This window comes from Podarcis muralis, chromosome 8 (assembly GCF_964188315.1).
Source record: "Podarcis muralis chromosome 8, rPodMur119.hap1.1, whole genome shotgun sequence".
Taxonomy (NCBI): Eukaryota; Metazoa; Chordata; class Lepidosauria; order Squamata; family Lacertidae; genus Podarcis; species Podarcis muralis.
The window spans coordinates 2,012,847-2,038,745 of NC_135662.1; the positions used below are offsets into that span (position 1 = coordinate 2,012,847).

Here is a 25,899-nt window from a genome sequence, read left to right on the forward strand (position 1 = left end):
ACAAGACTATCTGTTGGGTGCCAAGCTACGCCCAACCTCATCACATCCAGAGAAACCCAATTTGCTTTGTCATCAGATGAACTCATCGCACCCGCCTCCCCTGTGGAGCAAGTTGGCCAAAACAGGCCTCCCTCCTTGGTCTCTCTCTCTCCCCCACTCCATTCTAATAAATTTCAAGCTACATGGGGGAAGCTTCCCCACCAGAGTTTGAGCCAACAGAAGATACCAACCGAGGATAAAAACGGGGCATTTATTATCACAAGCTGTTTGCTGCAAGGAGTTGGGAACGTGGCTCCCGTTCAGCCCTGCTGCTTAGCAGAATCTGAGGTGCAGGAAGGCTGCAGCCCACCCTTGCGCTGGTTCTGCCTAACGGATGACTGCAGAGGGTCTGGATCAGATCCTGCATTTCTCACCGGTAATTTTTTTAATAGAAAAGTGGGAGAGCACCTTGTCCTCCTCTGCAGGCATGAAAAGCACCTGGTGTTAGAGCAAACTGGACAGGCCTTCAGCCATCCTCTGGCCTGGAGGCTGCGATCCAGCCTGCGGCAGAAGGTCGTAGCAGCAGCCGCTCTATGCCTTCAGGAACTCGTAGATCTCCCCCGGCTTCTTGCTGTCCTTCAGGAAACCAGCAAAAGCCAGGAAGCGCAGGACAGAGGTAGTGAGCTTTATGGCGGTGACCTGGAACCTGGTTTGGTTTTTTTAGGGTGGTGGTGGAAAGAGAGACGAAAAGATGTCAGCCAGTAACTGAGCCAGAGGTTTGAAATACCACAAAACAAATGAAATACTGTGAAAATCCCTGAAACGAGAAGTATTCGGCTAGAATTATCTTATGAAAATAAAACACAAAGCTCGTTTCACTGAACTATTCCGTTTCCTCAGAAGGAAATAGAAAAATCATAAACCTTAAATGAACAAAATTCAAAAAAAGCGGGTAGAACTCTCAAAAATTCTGAAGTATTATAATCCCAATGAAGCAATGAGCAGTAATAAAGGATTGAGGACTGTTCTGAGGAAATTGAATAGTTCAGTGAAACGAGGTTTGTAGCCGGCATCCTGTTAAGACTTTGTTCAATTTTAGGTTTTTCTAATTTTTTCCTTAAACTTTTTGATTTTTATTGTTTAGTTTATTTTCATAAGATAATATTTCTAGTTGATTACTTCTCGTTTCAGGGATTTTCATGGTATTTCATTTGTTTTGTGCAATTTCTTGGTTCTGTGACTGTCTTTTTTCTACCGAGTTTTGAAATTCAGCAGCCGTCATGAAAGCAGATGATGCTTGACTGTGACTCCCATAATCTCCGGCCAGCACAGCAGGGCTGGCTGTAAGTCTCGGTCCAACATCTGGAGAGCAACAGTTTGCATCAGGGACAGGGTTGGTTATTTAAATTGACTGGAGGTAGCTGTCATTTGCCAGGGCTCCCAGCCCAATATTTGGGAGCCACACAAACACACACCCCTTACCTGAGCGAAAACTCAAACACGAAGGTGTTCCAGGCCGCACGGATCCAGCGAACGAAGAAGATGTTGTTGATCCCTCCAGATCTTTGGCTAATCATGTGACTCCAGCATCTCACCGCACTTTAAAAGAGACAGACAGACACCAGAGTCTGAATCCTGGTGGTGTTTTTTTTTGGGGGGGGGTTGCAGGGAGCAAGAATCACTCAGGGCATAAATTATTGCAACTCACTCTACGTGGGGCTGCCCTTGAGACTGACCCAGAAACTCCAGCGGGTGCAGAATGCTGCAGCGAGACTGTTTACGAGGTCTTCGCTGCGAGATCACATTCACCCGGTGCTATACCAGCTGCACTGGCTCCCAGTGGAGTACAGGATCAGGTTTAACGTGCTGGTTTTAACCTTTAAAGCCCTATACGGCCTAGAACCCTCGTCCCTACAGGACCGCCTCTCCTGGTATGTCCCGCGGAGGATCTTACGGTCTTCAAATAAAAACATCTTGGAGGTCCCGGGCCACAGGGTGGTTAGGCTGGCCTCAACCAGAGCCAGGGCTTTTTCGGCTGTGGCTCCGATCTGGTAGAACGCTCTGTGCCAAGAGACTAGGGCTCTGCGGGACTTGACATCTTTCCGCAGGGCCTGCAAGACAGAGCTGTTCCACCAGGCCTTTGGCCAAGGCACAGCCTGACCCCCTCCTTTGGCAATCCTCACAGAACAGCCCAATGGTTGCCATTAATTTGATTTTGAATTGATTTTAGAATGCTGTGTTACTTTTATTGCTGTTAGCCGCTCTGAGCCCGGCTTCAGCTGGGGAGGGCGGGATATAAATAAAATTTTATTATTATTATTAAAGGCATAAGAGGTGGCTGCTGGATCAGGCCAAGGGGAGCCCATCTAGTCCAGCCTCCTGCTCTCACAGCGGCTGAACTAGATGCCCATTCTGGGAAACCATGCAGGATCTGACTACAAGAGCCCCTCCTTGTGGCTTCCCACCCCCTCACCTGTGGGCCATGATGTAGTATCGGTCCACGGGGGTCCCCAAGGCCACGTTGATGCCCCGGACGGTGTTGATGTTGCGGAAGACGAGCAGCATGGAGCGGGGCAGGTCCTTCAGCACCTGCATGATGCGGTCAAAGCGGTTCTTGGCCATGTCCTGCATGTAGGCCGTCTCCTCGCGAGTCAGCACGTTGGACAGCACCAGCTGAGCCATGTTGATTGGCCGCTGCAGCAGCATCTCGCAGAACAGGAAGTAATCCTGGGCTAGGGGAGAGGAGAGGAGGAGCTTAGGCGCCAAGGGCAACGCCCACAATGAGCACAGGGCAACGGTGCAAAGGCAGGAGAAACCGTAGAGGCAGAAAGGGACTCCCAAGGGCCATCTGGTCTAACCCCCTAGAAAGCGGGAAGTGGCTCAAGTCAGATCTCGCCTCTGCCAGGAATGGAGGCCAGCGGCAGCTTCAGGAAAGCCAGCCCATCTGCATCCCGGGGATCATAATACTGTTAAGGAGAGAAGCGAGCCTAAAGCTGGCCACTCCAAAACAATTACCGTATTTTTCTCTCTGTAGGACGCACTTTTCCCCCTCCAAAAATTAAGGGGAAATGTGTGTGCGTCCTATAGAGCGAATGCAGGCTCCTTGGCTTCAGCGATAGCAACGTGAAGCCTCCGAAGCGCAGAGGGAGCGCTCCCTCCCCTCTCGCTCTCCAGGCTTCAGGGATAGCCGCCTGAAGCCTGCGGAGCGCAGTGCGAGTTCTTGTTGTGCTCTGCAGGCTTTGGGTTCCTTTCCCCTTCAGCTAAGGCGCAGCGCCCCTTCAGCCAAGTGGGAGGAGAAATGGAAGGGGCTCCGTTTCTCCTGCCGCTTTGCTGAAGGGGCGCTGAGCAGACACACACACACACACACACACACATATAGTGGTACCTCGGTTTACGAACTTAACCCATTCTGGAAGTCCGTTCTTAAACCAAAGCTGTTCTTAAACTGAGGCGCGCTTTCCCGCCGCCGGTGCCCCTCCACCGTTTGGATTCTGTTCATAGACCGAGATAAAGTTCGCTAACCAGAACACTACCAGTTTTGCAGAGTTCTTATACCAAATAGGTGGTAAACAGGGCTGTTCTTAAACCAAGGTACCACTGTAAATAATAATAATCAGCACCTCCCATTCAAAGAAACACAAAATCCATGGGGAGCATGACCCTCAGCCGGCGTGTGTGCATGTGTGTAAAAGGGGAAGGATTCTACCTGCTGACTGGGAGACCCTTAAGGCTGCCCCCCCCCCCAAGTGGCTCCCAGCTGCCCCCTCACCTTTCACACCCAGCTGCTTGGAGTACATCTGCATGCCGGCATCATCGTGCAAGATGATCGCGTGCCACAGCTTGCACAGCGCTTCCCGTTCGCTGGAAGAGACGGAGAGAGCAAAAATCACAAAAGAGCTTGCTTGCCAGGGGGCCAACACCAGAAAGGCCTTTTGGGGAAACAGACTAACACTGGCTCAAGATGGGAAACCTGCTAGCAATGGAGATATATCCTCAGAGGAACTGGTCTTGTCTATGAGCTTGGCAGCTCAAATGGTCAATGCAAAACAAGCCAAAATCCTATATGATACAATACATCTTTATTGTCATTGTCCCATACAGAACAACAAAATTGAAAAATCTACATAAGACATTCAAAAACCTACAAGCCTGCTATCCCAGCTATCCCAACCTGGTTAGCCCCCTAAAAACTCTGATACCCCATTTTTAAATACAATATACTCCAATACAGACTCCTTGCACTGCGTTTAAAACCAAAATCGCACTTGGGTAGAAACTGTTTCTCAGGCGGCTAGTCCTAGTCTTTATACTGGACGTTGGTACTGCTCACTCTGGGATATAGCGATAACGGAGAAAATCACGCAAAATTTGAGGTTTTGACAAAACACTGGAACCTAACTCCCACCTGCTGTTATAAGCCGCTCTCTCTGTTTTTATATACGTTGTAAAATGGAATAAAAACATATTTAGCTCCCCAAAAGGGGGAGGGACCACACACCACATCCAAGTGGGATGCTATTGCACCAGCCCGATACTCCCACCACCTGCCCTGAAATTACTCAGGGCCTCGTGCTGACTTACTTCTCGTGAAGGATCTCGTACAAGCCGTGATCGAGGAGGATGAGTTGCACCTTTCCGTCGGGTCCCTTATGTACCAGCACTGAGAGACGAGGGGAAGGAGGGAGGCAGGTGGTGAAGATGCGTCTCGCCTCAGTTATAAATAAATAATATTTTTTTAATTTATACCCTGCCCTTCCCGGTTCAGAAAACCGGGCTCAGGGCGGCTAACAACAAATTAATCGATGCAACCAAAAGCAGCACAAAATACAGTATAAAACGTGAATAACAATAAATTCAGAATTCAAAAATCAATTAGGGGGGAAATCCATCTGATAAACATTAGACGTTCACCAGGGCTAGCTGGCTAAATTAGTCCTATTTGGGCCAGTGAGGAGACCAGGGGAGAATTAGCTGTGGGGTCCCAGAGTGGGATAAAAAGGGGTGGGGGAGGGAAGGAAGGTTATGGACCATGTTCTCCAGGATACAAGGGAGGGGGGCACGGAAAGGGCCCCAGCAGCTAGGTCCGGCCAGCTTCCCAGTTCCAGTTCTTTCCCACCAGCCCCTCAAGGCACAGGTAAGCCTGCACAAACTTCTTAGACAAGGTCAGAGCACCAGACGTTCCTCCCCCCACTCCCCCCCCCCAAATGCCCCCTCAGCTTCTTCTAGCACACCAGAACCCCAATCCCACCCTGATCCCACACTCTGTGTACATGTATCTCATCCTTTGGCCCGACAGCCACTACAAGCAGAGACAGGAAGGGAAGAGCCACAGGAAGCCCGGTACATCCATTTACTTAAGACCATGGACTCCTATGGGTCTGAATAGCTATCAGGATTATACATCATTTCTTTAAGACCTTTAAATTAAACTGCAGCTGTCCTCTGAACTTTAGAACTCTATGCCTTTAAGATCATCTAGCCCTTTAAGCGCATATAAAAGGCTCACTTCTAAATTGAAAACGCACAGAAAAGCTCAAGATACACGTGGATCTACCCACACTTAGGTGAGGAATCATATGATTATAGGCTGCCTTAGAGTTTTTAATTTGATTCAACACATATTATTATTAATATTATTTTCAGTTGTTCTCTCTGAGAAACGTAGAAAATAACAGGATATATTTCTACGAATTCTTGAAACTTACACGACCCCTGTTTTGCAATTTATGACTGTTTTATAATTTATGCTAATTTAGAATTTAAAGGTACTTTCATGTAATGTTTGATACTTCCAGCTGATGATGGTGAATACATCGAAACAGGGCCCTGTCCTGGTTTCTGATCCATAATTGACTTCTGCTCAATGATTGAAACTAAGACCTTCACGTTGAATCTTGACTATAGACTAACATGAACCTACTCATAAACTCTTACCTCTAATTCTGTAACGAATTATTGTGTTATACATATCCTTATGAGCTTGAGTTTGTAATCCCTGTTAGAGTTTGTAATCTTAATTTGAGTTTGTAATCCTTGTCAGAATACATACTTTTGAATGGATTATTTTTTGTTACAATTGACTATTGATTTGCGAGTAGGGACCACCCCCCCTTTTGAAATTTATACTGGCCAGAGTTCTTGGTGTGCTTTTTTCTTGGTATATTCAATAACAAGAACTCCAACTTATTTAACATTAGCTCCCCAATTCAGCCCACATGCCCCAACTAAACCTGCCCTCTTCCCTGGCTGCAGCCCTCTGTACCGTTTCCTGGGTGGGGATCGGCATGGATGAATCCAGTGAGGAAGATCTGCTCCGCAAACGCCTGGACTAACTTTTGTGCGGCCTGCAAGACAACACGGGAGGGCAGGGTGATGGGGAAGCCCAGGCGTGAGCACAGGCAAACCCTCTCCACCCCCCCCACCCCCAATATTAAGAGGCAGCCCCTCCCTCAACTTACCTAGAGGGGTGCTAAGAGGAAAGGGGGGCAATGGAGGCGCAAAAGCCTTTCAAGCTTTAGAAAGCTAGTGTTGCTGCATCAAGTTCATCAGTTCTGTTGAATTAACTAAACTAAATGGCTTTAACTGGCTTCTGAATGTGCAGTTCGCTGTTCAGAACCTTATTGTGCTTTCACCTTCCTTGCTGGGTTGTGCACACTGCTAGTCAGAACAATGCTTCCGATAGTGTGGGAAACAAAGGGGATGAGTTATGGAACCAAGGGGGGCAAGCAGTGGTCCCCAAAAGTTTGGGAAGCACAGATTTGAATGCAAGAGAGATTTAAACAGGTGGGGAGGAATCATCGCTCAGGGACGGGGCCCATTAGTCCGCATGCAGACGTTCCAAGGTGGAATCCCTGTCACCTTGAAATGAGCCAGTGATGGCATGTAATATCCCTTTGGAATGGGAAACTAAGGATGAAGAAGTAAAATCGGTAATGATTAAATGGGCACAAGACATAGGCCATAACATGCAATTTGAGGATTGGATAAAATTGTGGAAAGTAAACTTGAAATTTACAGATTGCATATTATTGAGAGAGAATTCTATGAAAATGATGTATAGATGGTATATATCACCAGTTAAATTGGCAAAAATGTATAAAAATGAAAAGAAAGAGTGTTGGAGGTGTGCAGCAGAAGGTACGTTTTATCATATGTGGTGGGATTGCAAAAAGGCAAAAGCTTATTGGGAAACGATTTGTGATGAGTTGAAGAAAATGTTGAAAATAACTTTTGTAAAAAAACCAGAAGCCTTTCTACTAGGTATCTCAGGTCAAGATATAATAATAATAATAATAATAATAATAATAATAATAATAATAATAATAATAATAATAATAAAATTATTTATATCCCGCCCTCCCCTGCCGAAGCTGGGCTCAGGGCGGCTAACAACATACCGAAACAATATACCGAAAATATAACAAATATACCGAAAGAAAAGAGGACTATATTCATGTATACCACTACAGCTGTGAGAATGTTGATTGCACAAAATTGGAAGACTGGAGAGATACCAACTAAAGAACAATGGCAGGAGAAGTTGATAAACTATGCAGAACTGGCAAAAATGACAGACTGAGAGAAAAAGACAACGGTGACTTTTGAAAAAGAGTGGGAACCATTTATATTTGCAGAAACAAAGAAAGTCTATAGACTTGATGGCAGGATTTAAATAAACATTCACATCATTAGTATTAGAAAATGTGTTGGGGAAGACCCAGAGGGCTGCAGCTGCCCATCAAGAGGAGACAACAGCCCAGAATTCTAGGACTTGGAGGAGGAGGAGCATAGCATATACTTTTGGACCTGGAACTTCTGCGTGCAGAGAAAAGGGTGATGAAAAGGACATAATCCTGCTGGATCAGGCCAGTGGACCATCTAGTTCAGCATTCTGTTGTCACAGCGGCCAACTGGGAAACCAGGGAGCAGGATTCCAGCAACTGGGATTCAGAAGCATTGCTGGAGGCAGAGCCAAGCCTTCCTGGCCAGTAGACTTCAACAGCCCTTTCCTCCCCTTTGAATTTGTCCAGTCCTCTATTAAAGCCATCCAGGTTGGTGGCCATCCCTGCCTCCTGTGGGAAGGCGTTCCACAGTTGAGCTAGGCGATGAGTGAAGGAGAGATTTCTCCTATCTGCCCTGAAGATTGCAAGATCTGCCACGGCTTCTATCCATCAGGGGAGCCCACACTGGCCAAAATGGATGTCCAGCCTGAGCCGGCAAGAAGGCCGCTTCCGATTTCTGCATAAAATACGTACAAATACACCCCACCACTCACTCAGAGGCCAGGAAGCGAAGCGAAGATGCTGCTGCCTCTGGGGTGGTGCATGAAGGAGGCAAGCTGTTCAAGCCAGCCTGGGACGGAGCCTCTGCTGTTGCCCGCCCTGTCCCTCTGTCCTGCCCCCCTCCGGCGCTGCCCCTCCACCCACTTACGTCCTTGGCATGCAGGCCTCGCCTCTTGATACCCTCCATGTCGTTGACTTTGCAGCCGTCGTAGAAATCAGCTGTCAGGACCCTCTTGGGGCAGAGAGAGAAAGGAAAGAGGACGTCAAATGTAGCCAGAGAGCAGCATGCACAGCCCTGTTTTGCTTTCCAACCTGAGCCATGGACTGCTGAGGCCCCGAGAGGGAGAGAGATCTGATATTATTATTATTATTATTATTATTAGTAGTAGTAGTAGTAGTAGTAGTATTTCTGTTCTACAATTTAAAATACTAATTTTACACCCTTAAGATATCAATGACTTCCCTTCTTCTCCTTCCACAGTTCATTTTACATATCATAAATCCCTGCATATTTTACAAAAACTATACCATTCAGTATTCCATTATTGCATCCATCAAAACTTATTTACCCTGCTGAATTTATCTTAATGCTGTCAGCGTTCTCAGCTGTACACAATTATTTCCCATATAGTCAATAAACGTTGTCCAATCTTCTTTAAACGTATCTGAATTTTAGGCCCAGAGCCATTAGGGAAACGGGACTTGCTGGTGACCCTCGAGCAAGGGCTTTTCTCACCTGCCTTGCCCCACCTCCCATAAATATGATTTGTGGTGTAATTGTGATGGCTTCCAGTGCTATTATTTATTGCATGTAAGCCACTTTGCGACTCATGAGAGTGAAAAGCAGCGCAGATACAGAATAAAAATAAAAATTCTATTTCCGCAGAAAATAATAATACTGTAATATAATAAAATAATAATAATAATAATAATAATAATAATAATAATAATAATAATAATATCATTTATATGCTGTCCATCTAACTTGCCCATCTAAATTGCCAATCAGAGAATTGGAAGGGTACCCCAGAGGTCATCTAGCTCTGGAATCACATGCAAATATTGGGCAGTCCTGCTCAGGTGTTTGTGGGGACACTACCTGGAACCCTGAGAAGATGTAATGCGGCAATACCCAAAGCTGGTACTTTCAACACACACACACATTAATGCAGAAAATGTACTTGTCTTAGCTGGGGTGGGGGGGTGTGCACAGAGGGCAGGCTTCCCCAAGCTGGTGCCCTCCAGTGTCTCAGGCCACAACTCCAGCAGGGCTGCCTGATGCCGATGCAACTTGGAAACCAAAACCCCTGAAGTGGCACCAGGTTGGGGATGGCGGAGATGCTCTTTCAGCTGGCATGGGGGGGGGGGAGTAAGAATACAGCCCCCCCCCCCAAATGATTTCGCTCCCTTGGTCTGGAAGTGGCCAAGTTCCTTCCCCAAACTCATTCATTTCTCTGCTCCACCCACCTCCAGCCATCAATTGGAGGGGTGAAAATATCCAGAGTGTGGGGGTCACGTGGGATTGCTATGAGTAATTATGAAAAAGCCACTGTGTCCGCAATGAAAGCATTGCGTTGACTGGGTTTCATTCATTGACAATAATTTCTGATCGAATCCCACAGGCCTCTCCACCTCTGCCATTTGCTTTCTCTACGCCTGACAGGCACGTATCAGCATTCTGAAACACAGGCCAGTTGCTTCATCAGTCATCCTCAGTACATAAAGATAGTATGTAGCTTTGATGTAGTTTAATCTTTAGGTAGATCTTAAGGGCAAGGAAGAGAGTTCACAAGGAGATGATCTGACTGTCCCACGTGGGTTTTTTGAAATCCTCAGAGGAAATCTGATTGGTTCTTATGAACACTGTGTAAAAAGTTCTTTTGTGAATAAAACGACCTGGGCCAGAGGGTGGAGAGGAATTATTACGACCTGGGCACCTCCTCCCAGAGTTTTGCTGGTCAAGCCTCGTGTGTATTCTATTGATCAGATTCCAATCCTTCCTTGCTTTGGGAACGCTACGATCAATGGCTCTTTTATACACAAACACACAGAGACACCTCCCTCGCCGCCACATCCTGTCGCCATGCGCAGAGACGCACCTTGCTGCTTCTCTCCCAGTAGACCCGAGGAACCACCACAAAGTCAAAGTGCTTCAGCTCCTGGGCGCAGCGCTCCGAATTGCGCGCCTCGTTCTCAAAGTCCAGCTCCTGGGCCAGCGTGTCCTTCAGGTCCTGGGGGGCGAGAAGGGGAGCTTTCAAGGGGGGCCAGGAAGCGTTACGGGAGGGGCGTGTTATTGGGTTGTTGTTTTTATTCTGATTATGCTGTGATCTTTTCTGTGAACCGCCCTGAGACCTCCGGGTATAGTTTGAAATACTTTATTGTCACTTGTACAACTTGTATACAGTGAGATTACATGAGCACCCCCCACTCAGCTCTCTTAGTCTTAATTCCCCTCGTTTACTGACGCACACCCACCAAACCCAAAAGTCAGTTGCCCTGTTGTTCTCTTTTCATTCAGCAGCCTAACAGCCCACGGATAGAAGCTGTTTTTTACCCTGTTGACACGACTAAAGCTGCTTCTATATCTTCTGGCCGAGGGCAGGAGATCAAGAAAGTGCCGGCCAGGGTGTGAATCATCCCTGAGAATTTTCCTCACTCTCCTGAGGCAACGTTCTTTCACAATGTCATCCAGTGGATTCACGGGACAGCTCATAATATCTTGTGCTCCGAATGTAGGCACTTCCTATCAGCTGATGTCAAACCAGCGTCCCAAACCGTGATGCAGTAGGAAAGGACACTTTCTATTGTGGACCGGTAGAAGGAGAGCATCAAATGTTGATTGGGCGATATATAATAATAATAATAATAATAATAATAATAATAATAATAAAGCCATCCAAGTTGGAGGCCGTCACTACTTAAGAAAATAGGAGGAGCTGGCTGGATCAGGCCAATGGGGGGCCACATCTACTCCTGTCCTGTCCTCACGGGGGCCGACCAGAGATTTGTAGGAAATCCTCAAGCACATCCTGAGCACAACACTATTTCCTATTGTTGTTCCCTATTATCCGGAATTCAGAGGTAGAGTGTCCCTGGGCATGGAGGCTCTGCTATTTCAAGAGACCTCCCTAAGAAGAACCCTGCTGGATCAGGCCCCATCAAGACCGGCATCCTGTCCTCACAGTGGCCAACCAGATGCCCCAGGGGGAAGCTTGCAAGCAGGATTTGGGTGCAAGAGCCCTCTCCCCTTCCTGTGTGGTGCCAGTGTGGTGTAGTGGTTAAGAGCGGTAGTCACGTAATCTGGGTAACCGGGTTCGCGTCTCCGCTCCTCCACATGCAGCTGCTGGGTGACCTTGGGCCACTCACACTTCTCTGAAGTCTCTCAGCCCCACTCACCTCACAGAGTGTTTGTTGTGGGGGAGGAAGGGAAAGGAGATTGTTAGCCGCTTTGAGACTCCTGAAGGGGAGTGAAAGGCGGGATATCAAATCCAAACTCTTCTTCTTCTTCTTCTGTGGCTTCCAGCAACCAGCCTTCAGAAGCCCTGCTGCTCCAGGGAACATTCCTTCCATCCGCCACTTCTTCCAATTCCCACCCCCCATGGCGGTCAGTGGGGGAAACAGTAGGGGAACCGTCCACCCACCCCCCAGGTAAGAGCCCAGAAAGGACCTTCAAGACCCAGCTGAACCCAAAGCTAGGGTGCATCAGCGCCACGATCTGCAGCAGGAACTCCAGCGTGCGAATGTCTCCGTCAAACCGGTCCCGCAAGTCAATGTACTGGACCTGCAAAGGGGCGGAAAGGGAGAGACTGGGAATCTGGGGCGGCAGAGGACCCACAGCTGCCCCACAAGGCCTTCCGAGAGCACAGTGGTACCTTGGTTCTCAAATGCCAAAAACCCGGAAGTAAGTGTTCCGGTTTTCGGATTTTTTTTGGAAGCTGAACGTCCAATACAGGTGTTGGCTATTGTTTCTGGGGCGCCTGCACCAATAAGAAGCTGCGTCTCTGTTTTTGAACATTTCAAAAGTCAAACGGACTTCCAGAACGGATTAAGTTTGGCGCTTTTGTTTTTGCTATTTATTTTGCGTTTTTGTTTTTGAGGCTTTTTCGGCTCATTTGTTTTTGTGACTGTGTGGATGGTGATTTTTATCATCTACAATTCTGTCTTGTTTACTTTATAGTACAGCACATTGATTAATGCTTTCATTTTATTTTTATTTGCTTTCATTTTTCATTATTTTCATTTTATGGATCAATGGTCTTGCTAGATAGCAAAATTAATGACATTTCGAAAGTCAAACGGACTTCCAGAATGGATTAAGTTTAGTGCTTTTGTTTTTGCTATTTATTTTGCGTTTTTGAGGCTTTTTTGGTTATTTTGTTCTTGTGACTGTGTGGAACCCAGTTCAGCTACTGATTGATCGATTGTGTGACTGAGGAATTTGATAAAAGCCCCCCATCCAAACAATGACTGTCATCAGTACAGGTAAGAAAAAATAACAATTTTAACTTTTATTATCTACAATACTGTCTTGTTTATTTTATAGTACAGTACAGTGGTACCTCGGGTTACAGATGCTTCAGGTTACATACGCTTTAGGTTACAGACTCCGCTAACCCAGAAATAGTGTTTCAGGTTAAGAACTTTGCTTCAGGATGAGAACAGAAATCACACGGCAGCAGTGGGAGGCCCTATTAGCTAAAGTGCTGCTTCACGTTAAGAACAGTTTCAGGTTAAGAACAGACCTCTGGAACGAATTAACCCGAGGTACCACTGTACATTGATTATTGCTTTCATTTTATGGATCAATGGTCTCGTTAGATACTAAAATTCATGTTAAATGGCTGTTTTAGGAGTTATTTTTAAAAGTCTGGAACGAATTAATCCGTTTTGCATTACCTTCTATGGGAAAGCATGTCTTGGTTTTGGAACGGACTTCCGGAACGGATTAAGTTTGAGAACCAAGAGACCACTGTAATGGGGGGGGGGGGTGCAGCACAGCCACGGACCTTCACAGCCACCGGGGTGCCGTCGTGGAGCTTCGCCCGGTGCACCTGGGCCAAGCTGGCAGCGGCGATTGGCTGGTAGTCGAACTCCAGGAACAGCTGGTCTGCCTTGGCTTTGAAATCCTCCAGGAAGAGCTCATCCACCTGCAGCCAATGACACATGGGGAAGACGCATGTTTAGGCCGGCTTTGGCCAGCCTTGGCCGCTAGAGAGCTTGCTCATTCTACTTATTTATTTCGCAAGAGTCGTTCGCCGACCGATTGTAAAAAAGCGAAGCAACTGATTGAAGTGGCTGGACTCCCGCTCCCACCCAGCCAAGCCCGCGGTGGGAGCAATGGCAGCAAACTTGCTTTACCTCCTTGTAGCCGCGGCTGAGGGCGCGGTCCTCCAAGGTGCGCAGGGTGTGGATGTACTCTGGGGGCAGGAGGTGGTTGAAGGCGCACAGGCCCTGGCCCAGCTTGACGTAGAGGCCCCCGTTCCGGATGGCGCCGCGGACGATGCTGTCGGCCGCCCGCTGGTGGCATTCCGAGAGGGCGGTCTTGTACCCTGGGCTGTTCTGACGACAGGGAAGAGGGGGAAAGGGGTCAGAAACTGGCGGCCCTGAGGCTGGGGCAGGGGGTACGCCTGAAGCCCTTTGGACACAGCTGGTGGACTCCCAATGTCTTGGAAGTCACCTTGAGATCCTTTTGGGCCCAGAGGTGGCATTCAAACCATTAGATATAGAGGTTGGTCAGAGTTCTGATAACGCCAAGGTTGCAGGTTCGATCCCCGTGTGGGACAGCTGCATCTTCCTGCATGGCAGCGGGTTGGACTGGATGACCTCGGGGTTCCTTCTGACTCTACAGTTCTGTGATTCTAGGACTCCCTTTGCCACCCCGTCCCCCTGCATTAAGCATCCGGCAAGGAAACCCTCAGGGCGATGAACCCAGCTCCCCCTGCCCCACTGAGACCCGACCCTTCTGGGCCTCTCAAGGCTGTCTATTATTATTATTATTATTATTATTATTATTATTATTAATTATTATTATTATTATTATTTACTTATACCCCACCCTCCCCGGCCAGAGCCAGGCTCAGGGCGGCTAACACCAGTAAAATTACAGTAAAAACATAATAGGGGGAAAACCACCAATTTAAAATACAAGTTAAAATACAATTTAAAATGCAGCCTCATTTTAAAAGTAGCCCATAGATCAAAACTGTAAGGGGAGGGAAACATAAAGGTCAGACTGAGTCCAAACCAAAGGCCAGGCGGAAGAGCTCTGTCTTGCAGGCCCTGCGGAAAGATGTCAAGTCCCACAGGGCCCTGGTCTCTTGTGACAGAGCATTCCACCAAGTCGGGGCCAGGACTGAAAAGGCCCTGGCCCTAGTTGAGAGCTGGTTGGGTTCCTTTGAACGGCTCAGAGCTTCAGAGAGAAACAGCAGGGAACTGTACCTCGTCCAGGCCCCGTAACGAGATGTGGTGAGTCCACCAGTAATCCAGGGAGATCTGGATTCCCAACTGCAAGGACCTTTGCAAGAGAGGAAAAGGCAGGTTACCGTTCTGCACCCGACAGAATTAGTAGGTGTTTCTTCTGGTCCGCTGTTAGGCCTTAAACTTGAGTGCGAGAAAGATCTGTCCGTACAAATTTGGGATTCTAAATGGGATGGGCGATGGTCATCTGAATCATCTTAGGTCAGTCTTGGTTTACCTGAGAGTGTGTTCTATGAAAAGCCTATAAGGATGGAACGGGACAACACGGCAACTTGCCCACAGAACTGTTGAAAGGGTTGTGGGAAAATAGGCACTTTTCTCAGCTATGGTGGGACTGCCCACAGGGATTCAAATTCTGGGCAATGGATTGTCGAGAAACGTCCGAAATACTCAAACATCTCACTGCAACTTCGCCGCAGCTCTGTTTTGAATCTATGGGATAATCAGCTGAAAGGGTTCAGCTCTCAGAAACTATTGACATGGATGCTAACGACTGCTGGAACCTCAATTACCCCCAAGTGGGGGGAAAATTCAGGACTTGTGACTTTCGCTTTTGGTATAGTCATACCTCATGTTACGTTTGCTTCATGTTACGTTCTTTCAGGTTACGTCCTGCGGCGACCCGGAAGTAACAGAAAGGGTTACTTCCGGGTTTCGCCGCTCGCGCATGGCAGATGCACAAAATGACGTCACGCGCATGCGCAGAAGCGGCAAATCGCAACCTGCGCGTGCGCAGACGCACCACTGCGGGTTGCGCTCTTTTCATGTTGCGAACGGGCCTCCGGAACGGATCCCGTTCGCAACCAGAGGTACCACTGTAAATATATGTGGACCTCAGCATCACCTAAAAAAATAACTCAGGGCCCCTCACTCTCAGCCAAACCCTGAGGGTTGTTGTGAGGCTAAAAGGGGAAGGGGAAGCAAAGCCACCTTGAGCTCCTTTGAAGCAAAGAAGGCAGGATGTAAATGCAATCAATAAATTAATTAAACAAAATCCCTCCCTCTCTGGGAAAGGGCGTGTCGTCAGCCACCTGGTAAAGCGCCCCAGTCCCTCGACCAACAGCCTCATCCTTCGCCGTTCCGGCGTCTCGGCCATCCAGTAGCGGATCCCAGCTGCGAGGGGGAGGCCCACGGACAGCCCCAGGAACGCCTTCTTCAGCAGCCCCCTCTGTCGACGAGAGCTGCAGTGGGGCAGAGGCGTGAGCAGAGACCCACAGCACCACCCCCCAACACCTGACCACCCCCCAACACCTGGCCCTCATTCCGCACGGAAACCTCCCCTTCCCCATCCATTGAAAAGCAAAGCACGTTAGACAGCACTGCAGAGTTGGAAGGGACCCCCAGCGATCATCTAGCCCAACCCGCTGGGGGCACCTGCATGGCAGGGGGTTGGACTAGATGACCGTTGGGATCCCAGCCAGCTCTGCCAATCTGTGATGGCTTTGGCCAACCTGGGCCTTCGGGTGTTTGGGACTACCAACATCTGGATTCCTAAACATCTGGAGGAGGTATACCTGGATGGCTGGGAATCGGAGCGCTGTCTGCACTGGGGTGCAGAGATCAGCCAAGGGGTCTTCTTGCGCCGTAAGAGCAGCAGGTGAAAGCGGCAGATCTGGACCTGAGGAATCGGAGGAGAGAGAGAGAGAGGGTTAGCGTGGCAGAGAGCCCCAGGGAAGGAAGGCCCACCCTAATAATAATAATAATTTTTATTTATACCCCACCCTCCCCAGCCAAGACCGGGCTCAGGGCGGCTAATACCAGGTATAAAAACAGTTGATTAAAATACAACTTAAAAACAAGATTAAAGTACAACATTAAAATGCAGCCTCAATTCAGTAGAAACTCAAATCAAAAACTTTTGGGGGGATGAAAACATCATATCTTCACCAAGGCCAACTATCCAGACTGGTCCTACATGGGCCAGAAAAAAGCCAGGGAAGTCCCCAAATAGGAGTTCCATCACAGAAGGAGAAAGGGAAAAGGAAAGAGAGGGAGGGAGGGAATCAAGTGGATTCCAAGCCAAAGGCCAGGCGGAACAAATCGGTCTTACAGGCCCTGTGGAAAGAAATCAGATCCTGCAGGGCCCTGGTCTCATGAGGCAGAGTGTTCCACCAGGCCGGGGCCAGTGTTGAAAAGGCCCTGGCTCTGGATGAGGCTAGTCTGACTTCCTTAGGGCCCGGGACCAGTAGGGTGTTGCTATATATGGACCTTAAGGTCCTCCGCGGGGCAGACCGGGAGAGGCGGTCCTGTAGGTACGAGGGTCCTAGGCCGTGAGGGCAGCCAAGGTCTCGGGGCGAATGTGGGTGCAAGCAATGTCAAACCCAGCTCCCCAAAGCCGAAAGAACAGCCTGCACTCTCGGATGGAAACTTGTGGGCACATTGGTTAATTTTTTTAATGTATGCAGCGACAGCAGCAAGAATATTGCACGCTCGAAAATGGAAAGAGGAAGAGGTTTTGTCGAAGGAAGAACAGCCCATGGAAAGGATGGATTAAGCAGAACCGGCAAAGCTAACTGCAAAAACCGGAGGTCGAAATGGCGAAGCGTTCTTTGAGGACCGGGAACCTTTTGTAGAATACCTAAATAAGTTTTTATGCGTTTATATGCCTATCACACTTTTAAACTTAAAATCCATTGTTGTTGTAGGCCGACCTGACTGGAAGAATCCGTGACCGGAAAGAAGAGGAGACACAAGAGGATTGGAAGAATTTTAAAGAATATTTGGCTAAATATTGTAACATAAGATAAAGAGAAATTTCTTGGAAGTAATAATTAGGTTTAGGGGTAGAATAAGAATACGTTGTTAATAAATATTAAGGATTAGAATATTAATAACGGAGAAGAAGTTAGTAAATGAAAGAAGTTAATATTATTAGAAATATGAATTTGGAGAACTGCTAAACAGGTCACATAATGAAATTCAGTTAGAGGGGATTTGAGGAAGTCAGTTATCAATGTAATGAAATTAGGATTTGGAAGTAAAAATCCTTTTTTATGTGTGTGTTTTTGTGTATATTGTAATGTTTTTCTTTTTCCTTGTTTCTTTTTTATGTGATAAATGTGAAAACCAATAAAAATTTTTTTTGAAAAATAAATAAATAAAATAAATCCATTGTTGTATATTGTTTTAAATGCTTGTTTTGCTATTGGGATTGTAGTTCCATTTGCGTTTCTCAAGCTGTTCTCTGACCGTAATAAATTTCGTGTTCATGTTCAACATCTAAAGAACTATTATTGTTGCATGAAAACACGAGCAGGATTTGAAAGAGCAGCAACAGTAGAACGACATGAAGGCTAATAATTTAGGATATATATGTGGAGTATTGTAAATTAAAATATGCAGCATCGATAGATAAACATCATGGAGGGGGCGATGGGAAGTCAATGGATAAATTAAACATTGGGGATGGTGATGTGTGTGAACTTTTGAAAACTAAAAAAATATATTATTTTTTTAAAGAAAATAACTTGCTGGCACAGGGGGACATGGAGACAAGAGAGGGGATGGGAAAGACCTTGGCCTCCTGTTCTCATTCCCCGGGATGGAGGCAGCTACCAAGGTCAGTGGCCTTTATATCAGAGAGAACATCTGCAGGACAACAGACCAGGCCAAGGAGAGGGCCAGGCTAGCTTGCAGGCTGCTGCCTTCCTCTCCCGTCAGATCTCAAACCATCTGCAAAGCGCCTTTAGAAAGCTGATAAGCAGCAAATACACAGAGCAAAGGTCCCTCTGCGATACACGGACTGGCAACCTGCACGCTGATGTGCAAAAGGTGTCCAAAGGTTGGGTCCGGCAATCCTTGCAGCACTCTGGAAAGAGAGGATTGCACCCATTTCGCAGATTGGGAAGACTGAGGCAGAGAGAAGAGAAGCTTGCCTAAAGGAACCAAAGGAGTATTCGTAAGAGTTGGGGCTTGAGTGGCGCCTTCCAAGCTCGCACCAGGTCCCTTAAACATCACTCCAGGCCATTCTGGGCACCTGGGCCTCCTCGCACCAGCAATCGGCTATTTTATTTTATTTGCAGCATTGATGTGCTTTTCGTCATCAGAAAGGTTCTCGGGGTGGCTTACGAAAATGAGCTCTGAGACAATCCTGGCCCACAGGTTCACCATCTTTAATAATAAATAAAAAAGACACGACACAAAAAGAAAAAAGGATGGGCAGGAGGAGGAAAGGAGTTGGATCAAGCGCAAACACTTACAATCACTGTTCTTAAACGCTGCAAAGTCAAGGCACAGGCAGAAACCATAGCTGTGGAGGATGCTTTGAGGGCAGCCCACAGCACCAGTAGCCAAGCAGCCCTGTGGGGGAGGCCTCTCTCTAAGCCCCCCAAATGGTGGGGTGGGGGGGCAAAGTGAAGCCCACCTTGGAGACTGTTCTGCCCACCTTCCTATTCTGCCACAAACAGCTCTGCAAGGAAGAGTCCTGAGGATTTGCAGTGGAATTTTAACTGTTTTTTAAAAAAATGCAGTTTCTTAATACTTTACTGGTAAGACACACTTTGGAACTCCTTGCCACTTGATACCAGCCAGGTGCCCTTCATTGTACTCATTTTGGCACCTGCTAAAAACATTCTTGTTTAGAAATGCCTAGCCAGATGTTTAGAAAATTGGTGAGAGTTTCAACCTGTTCTTAGTCTACTGTTATTTTAACTTTCTGACAGTTTTAAATTATGCTTGTTAATTTTTCTTAGCAATAATTTTACTGTTTCATCTTTTTATAGCAAACCACTTTGTGGTTTTGTTTTGTTCTTACAATCAAGCGGTATATAAATTTCATGAAATAAGTAAAACGTGAAATAACCTGATTTGGAAGGCTTTGTATTAATAATAATAATAATAAAATTTATTTATATCCCGCCCTCCCCAGCCGAAGCCGGGCTCAGGGCGGCTAACAACGATTAGTTTGTGCCCAACGATTTATTTATTTTATTTAGTACATTTTTAGGCCGCCCTTCATCCAAGGATCACAGGGTGGTTGACAGCATGAAATGGATCACCCAGAAGACTCTGTCCAATTCTATGACTCAAGGAGACTGCAGGAAAAAAAGCGAATGCAGTTCTAGGCTGCATCAACAGAAGTCTAGCGTCCAGATCAAGGGAAGTCATAGTCCCACTCTCTTCTGCCTTGGTCAGACCACACCTGGAATAAGGATCAACATTTATTGTCGAGTGAAAAAGAGAAAATCTTTGTAACGAATTATTATGTTATAAATATCTTTATGAGTTAGAGTTTGTAATCTCTACTTGAGTTTGTAATTCAGAATACATACCTTTGAATGGATTAGTTTTTGTTATTATTGACTATTGACTTGTGAGTAGGGACCACTCCCACTACTGAAATTACATTGGCCTGAGTTCTTGGTGTGCTTATTTCTCAGTTAAGATTCCTGCATTCCACGGGGCTGGACTAGATGACCCCCGGGTCCCTTCCAGCTCTACTGTTCTATGATTCTATGAGTCAACTTTTATATGCCTGATGTGTTTGTCCATGGAGTTTTCTTGGCAGGCATACTGGAGTGGCTTGCCGGTTCCTGCTCCAGCTGGATCACGTTTGGTCAAAACTCTCCACTGTGACCTGTCCATCTTGGGTGACCCTGCACGGCAGAGCTCATAGCTTCTCTGAGTTATTCAAGCCCATTCGCCACGACAAGGAAGACAGCATCTTAAAAAGCAGAGACATCACCTTGCCAACAAAGGTCCGTATAGTTAAAGCTATGGTTTTCCCAGTAGTGATGTATGGAAGTGAGAACTGGACCATAAAGAAGGCTGATCGCCGGAGAATGGATGCTTTTGAATTCTGGTGCTGGAGGAGACTCTTGAGAGTCCCATGGACTGCAAGAAGATCAAACCTCTCCATTCTGAAGGAAATCAGCCCTGAGTGCTCACTGGAAGGACAGATCCTGAAGCTGAGGCTCCAAGACTTTGGCCACCTCATGAGAAGAGAAGACTCCCTGTAAAAGACCCTGATGTTGGGAAAGATGGAGGGCACAAGGAGAAGGGGACGACAGAGGACGAGATGGTGGGACAGTGTTCTCGAAGCTCCCAGCATGAGTTTGACCAAACTGCGGGAGGCAGTGGAAGACAGGAGTGCCTGGTGTGCTCTGGTCCAGGGGGTCACGAAGAGTCGGACACGACTAAACGACTGAACAACAACTTGAGTTTGTAATTGTTGTCAGAATACATACTTTTGAATGGATTAGTTTTTGTTACTATTGACTATTGACTTGTGAGTAGGGACCACTCCCAATACTGAAACTTACATTGGCCTGAGTTCTTGGTGTGCTTATTTCTCAGTTAAGATTCCTGCATTCCACGGGGCTGGACTAGATGACCCCCCGGGGTCCCTTCCAACTCTACAATTCTATGAGTCAACCTCAGCACATGCCAGCCACGTCCTGGGAAGATCCTGGCAACCCTGCCCTTTGGAGGCCCCACTCCACAGATACCGGGTGGGGGGGGGGGCATTTGTCCCCAGAGAATCTTCCCGCTGCGCTTCTTTTCCGATGTGCTGGAAAAAACCAGGTCAGGACCAAGATTGCAAGCTCCCTGGGTGGCCCTTTCTGCCTCCAGCCTCACGCCCACAGTTTGTCCTTGCAGGCAGGAAACCAGCGCAGGGACAAGAGGGGTCTTGACTCTTCCTCACGCTGGGAACATCTCAAGGCTGGAAGAAAGCACAGCTGACAGCCGGCTGGCCCTCTGGACTGGACAGACAGCTGAAAGGATCTAGCAGTGGTTGCCAAACTTTTTCAGACCACCCTTGGGTTCCATTAACTCACCCCCACTGCCCTCCCCCACTTTAATAATAATAATTTTTTATTTATAAAAATAAACCCCTTTGGGGTTCAGAAAACCAGGCTCAGGGCGGCTTGCAACAAATTTAAAACACTTCATTGATGCAACAAAAAACAGAATAAAATACAGTATAAAACGTGAATAGCAATAAATTCAGAATTCAAAAATCAGTTTAGGGGGGAAATCCATCCAATCAACATTAGATGCTCACTCTATAATTATTATCATTTACTAAACGTGTTCGTTGCTTTATTTTGCCCAGGGCAACCCAAAGCGACTTACAACCAAACAAGCATTGTTCAGAATGGTTGGTGCTAAGAGAAGAATACAGCAGAATTCAAAACAGGAAGAAATAATTGCACGTTCATTCAAAATCCAGTTCAAACTATTTCATTCAACAAAATTGATGGACCTGATTCGGGGATACCAGCTTATCAAAGTCATTTGCACTTCTTGCACACACACCTCCTCCTGCCACCCCCTTCTCCTCTTAGAGCCCCCGCAAGGAAAATCCCACTGTCCCAGGTGGCGCCACCACCCACTTTGGGAAAACAGCTGATGTGTAGCGCACGTTTTTGGGAATGAGTTGCTCAAGAAGCTTTGAACGGGCAAAGATCTGAGCGGCAATAAACAGCACGGAGGGAGAACAGTGTGGAAGGAAGAGCCTGCTTGGGAAAAAGTACCGTATTTTTCGCTCTATAACACGCAGATTTTTTCTCCTAAAAAGGAAGGGGAAATGTCTGTGCGTGTTATGCAGCGAATGTGTGGTCCCTGGAGCCGAAAAATGAGGCAAAAATCAAACCGCGCTTCAGGGAGAAGGGAGCTCCGTGAGAGAGGAAGTGGTGGCTTTCCTGCATTCTGCCTCAGGGTCTTACTGCCCACCCTCCTCTGTTTCGTTACTGTGTTTGCTCAAACGGAACAAAGAGCAGGGAAAGCCCCTCCCCTCCAGGCAAGTAGAGGGGAGAGCAGAGCGTCCCTCGTTCTATCCTCTCCCTGCTCCGGAGGGAACAATGTTTGTGAAGGGAAGAGAGATTACAGGTTCGGCTTAAAATTCTGATTTGACTTCCTGCTTTTTGTTTTTGGAGACACACAGCATTCAAATATGCTTTCTTCCATTTAAAAGGATGAAATCCTTAAACAGTGTTTTGCCTGTAAATTCATGCGATCTGGAAGATTACAGTGTCTGTACCTCTTAAGGGATGGCAAAGCTTAGGTTTCGCTGCTAAATAGTTCTTAATGCAGTTAAAATGCTTTCTTCTGTCATGCTGGTGGGAGGGAGAGGGAGAGAGAGAGAGCGCAGGCTGGCTGGCTTGTGTGGGTGGGTGGGGGGAAACTTTTGCCTTCCTTTCCTCACGTTATAGCCCTCTCCTGCATTCTTAGCCTTCTGTGTTTTTCCTTCCCTCCCCACTTAAAATGTGGTTACAAAGCATGGATCCACATGGATCCTCAGGATCTTTGCATTGGGTCACCCCAAATTCACCATCAGAGCACACAGCATGTCCATGGCTACAGCCTGCCCCCCCAAAATCACACACCCATTGTTGCCTGGGGCTGCAATGGTGCAAAAACGTGGTTACAAAGCATGGATCCACATGGATCCTCAGGATCTTTGCATTGGGTCAGCCAAAATTCACCATCAGAGCACATAGCATGTCCATGGCTACAGCCTGTCCCCCCCCCCCAAAAAAAAAATCATGCACCCACTGTTGCCTGGGGCTGCAATGGTGCAAAAACGTGGTTACAAAGCATGGATCCACATGGATCCTCAGGATCTTTGCATTGGGTCAGCCAAAATTCACCATCAGAGCACATAGCATGTCCATGGCTACAGCCTGCCCCCCCAAAAAAATCACGCACCCACTGTTGCCTGGGGCTGCAATGGTGCAAAAACGTGGTTACAAAGCATGGATCCACAGGGATTCTCAGGATTTTTGCATTGGGTCACCCCAAATTCACCATCAGATCACATGTCTGTGGCCACAGCATGAAGCACAAAAATGATACGTCCACTGTTTCATTCAGAATATTTTTTCCCTTGTTTTCCTCCTCTAAAAACGATGTGCGTGTTATGGTCAGGTGCGTGTTATAGAGCGAAAAATACGGTAATTTCACAACATCCGCGAAGTCATTTGCAAGCAAATTCCATACGGGGAGGAAAAGGAACATGCTGCAAAAACACATGGTTTTCATGTGCCGCACACAGAATGGGCCACCACATTTCTGCCAATGTTTCCCCAGCCACTCTGGGCAGCTTCCAGCAAAAGAGAGGCTCTGCTATTATTATTTATATTATTATTTATATTATTAAATATTCTTTACACCAGACCCATCTGGCTGGGTTTCCCCAGCCACGCTGGGCAGCTTGCAGCAAAATATTAAAATACAATAATTCATCAAATATATGACGAAGGGGGGCCAGGATCTGAGCCTCAACAGGGATCTAGTGAGCACCAGGATCGGGGGGACGGGACCTAAGAGCCCCACTCCTTTTTTACTATTGTTATTTTTTTACTATTTTACTGGGGGTTTTTTTTACTTATTTACTATTTTACTATCACTATTGTTCTCTGTTCTCCTCAGCCCCAGACCAATGAGCTCTGGAGAGAGTCTCCCCCCTGCAGGAAAGAATCAGGGCTGCCCCCTCCCCACTCCCAGCCCCACACTGGATTGGGGGGTGGGGGGCAGAAAGTACCGTAATGTGCATGGCAAAGGGGCACTCCTGCCATGCTTGCAGCTGGGGGAGGGTCGGAGGTGCATAAAGGAGAGAAAAGCCCCCAGTTGCAAGCAGAGGGGTGGATAAAGATGATAAATTCAGTGGGGCAGAAAAAAAGGGGGGTTACCGTAATGCCCCGCGATGAGCGCACCAGAAAAGGGGCGCTACCGTAATGCCCCGAAGAGAGACGCGGGAGGGGGGGGATTTACCGTAATTCAGCCCTAAAGGGGCAGCCTGAAACAGACCTGCGGTGAGAGGGAGCTGCTACCGTAATGCTCCTAAGAGACGTCCGCGGGGAAAAGCTGAGGTAACGACCTTGCTGAGGGAAAGGGCGCGAAAGGGGGGACTTGAGGGGAAAGGGGGGTCGAGGGTTCTCCTCACCGTCCGCTGCAGCTCCATGGCGCCCCTTCCTTCCTGCCCGCCCGGCTGCCGCCCAACCTCCTCCGCCGCCGCCCGCCGCCTGCTGCTACTACGACCGAAGCCGCCGAGCCTTCGGGCCGCGCTGCCCCCGCCCAGCCGCGCTCCGATTGGCTGCGGCCGGAGAGAGGGGCGGGGCCGCGCCTCGGCGGCCAATGGGGAGGAGGCTCGCGGGAGTGGGCCGATGAAGCCCCGCCTCCTGGACGCGGCGTCATGACATCACGGGAGGGGGCGGAGCTTCGGGGGAGCGCTGAGGACTAGCGCCTTGGAAACCAGGAAACTTACAAGTGTAGAAGGCGAGGAGGAATAAGTGGGGAAGCAACAACACGTAAGGTGTATTTGGGAAAGGTAGGGTATGAAAATGGTAAGAATATTAAAAAAAATTTAGTTGAAGGATTTTAAAATCGAGGAATCAAAAGAAGCAGAAGTAGCAAATATTTTAATAATAATAATAATAATAATAATAATAATAATAATAATTTATTATTTGTACCCTGCCCATCTGGCTGGGTTTCCAGAAGAGGAGGTTGAGGGAAGTCAGGGGAGGGGGGAGATTTGGATTTGTGAATTTTCATTGTGTTCAAGAGGATTGTGTTGAATATAAAATTGTGAAACCCAATAAAACTTTTTTAAAAAGAAAAAGAAAACAGCTGGGTTTGTATTATTATTATTATTAGTGCTTTTTTCTAAAAAAAATGTTTAGGGGTGTAATAAAAAAATTAAGGTCATATATATATACAATAAATGTTCATAAATGTACCAATGTCTGGAGCAGCACAGGAAGACCGTCCTGAAACCATTTTGACTCCCAGACTGACCAAATGTTTTCTCTGCAAGGAGGGAGGGGGTGGGGGAACCTTCCCATTGTCTCAGGAACTGGGTAATCGCCATCTCAAAGGAATGGCCAGACTACCAGGAAAGGCAATCGGATAAGGCATTATCAGTTAACCTGGCAGACAGGAAAAACAACATTCAAATTTCTGCTGTAGACCACCTTTTCTGTGATGTAGGTATGATGTATGGAGGGGTGATCTTGAGCTCCAGGGCAGGGAATTTAAAATGTCTATATAAAGACAGGCACACCTCCTCTGTCCTCCTGCGTGTGAGGGGAGCACCCTGTTGCAACAGCTTTAATAAAGATCAGGCTTACGAGCTGCTTTGCTTCTCAATATTCTCTGCTTGGCCTCTGTTATTTTCTCCTACCAATAGGGATAATAATAATAATAATAATAATAATAA

General features: G+C 47.3%; 1 protein-coding gene across 2 annotated transcripts; it reads right to left on the bottom strand.

Moving 5' to 3' along the window:
- Positions 1–231: 231 nt before the first annotated feature.
- Positions 232–24,764, bottom strand: ADCK5 (aarF domain containing kinase 5). 2 transcript variants are annotated; one of them, XM_077932675.1, is made up of 15 exons: positions 24,625–24,763; positions 16,253–16,356; positions 15,770–15,919; positions 14,700–14,775; positions 13,620–13,820; positions 13,268–13,408; positions 11,929–12,042; positions 10,361–10,492; positions 8,410–8,493; positions 6,242–6,323; positions 4,561–4,639; positions 3,749–3,840; positions 2,453–2,711; positions 1,462–1,578; positions 232–685 (listed from the first exon to the last, which is right to left on the bottom strand). In XM_077932675.1, the coding sequence occupies exons 1-15, from the start codon at positions 24,640–24,642 to the stop codon at positions 571–573; spliced, it is 1,764 nt and encodes a 587-aa protein (XP_077788801.1). In that variant the 5' UTR covers positions 24,643–24,763; the 3' UTR covers positions 232–570. The 2 variants fall into 2 exon arrangements, with proteins under 2 accessions (XP_077788801.1, XP_077788802.1); XM_077932676.1 differs by lacking the exon at positions 15,770–15,919 and having other exon boundaries at positions 24,625–24,764.
- Positions 24,765–25,899: the final 1,135 nt, after the last annotated feature.

Bases quoted from the DNA above. Each gene is read 5' to 3' on its own strand.
- ADCK5 (XM_077932675.1), bottom strand. The intron at 10,493-11,928 runs GTCCTTTCTGGG...CTCGCCCCCCAG, and splicing joins GGTTCAGCTGGGTCTTGAAG to GACCTGAAGGACACGCTGGC. The intron at 3,841-4,560 runs GTAAGTCAGCAC...CGTCTCTTCCAG, and splicing joins TACGAGATCCTTCACGAGAA to CGAACGGGAAGCGCTGTGCA.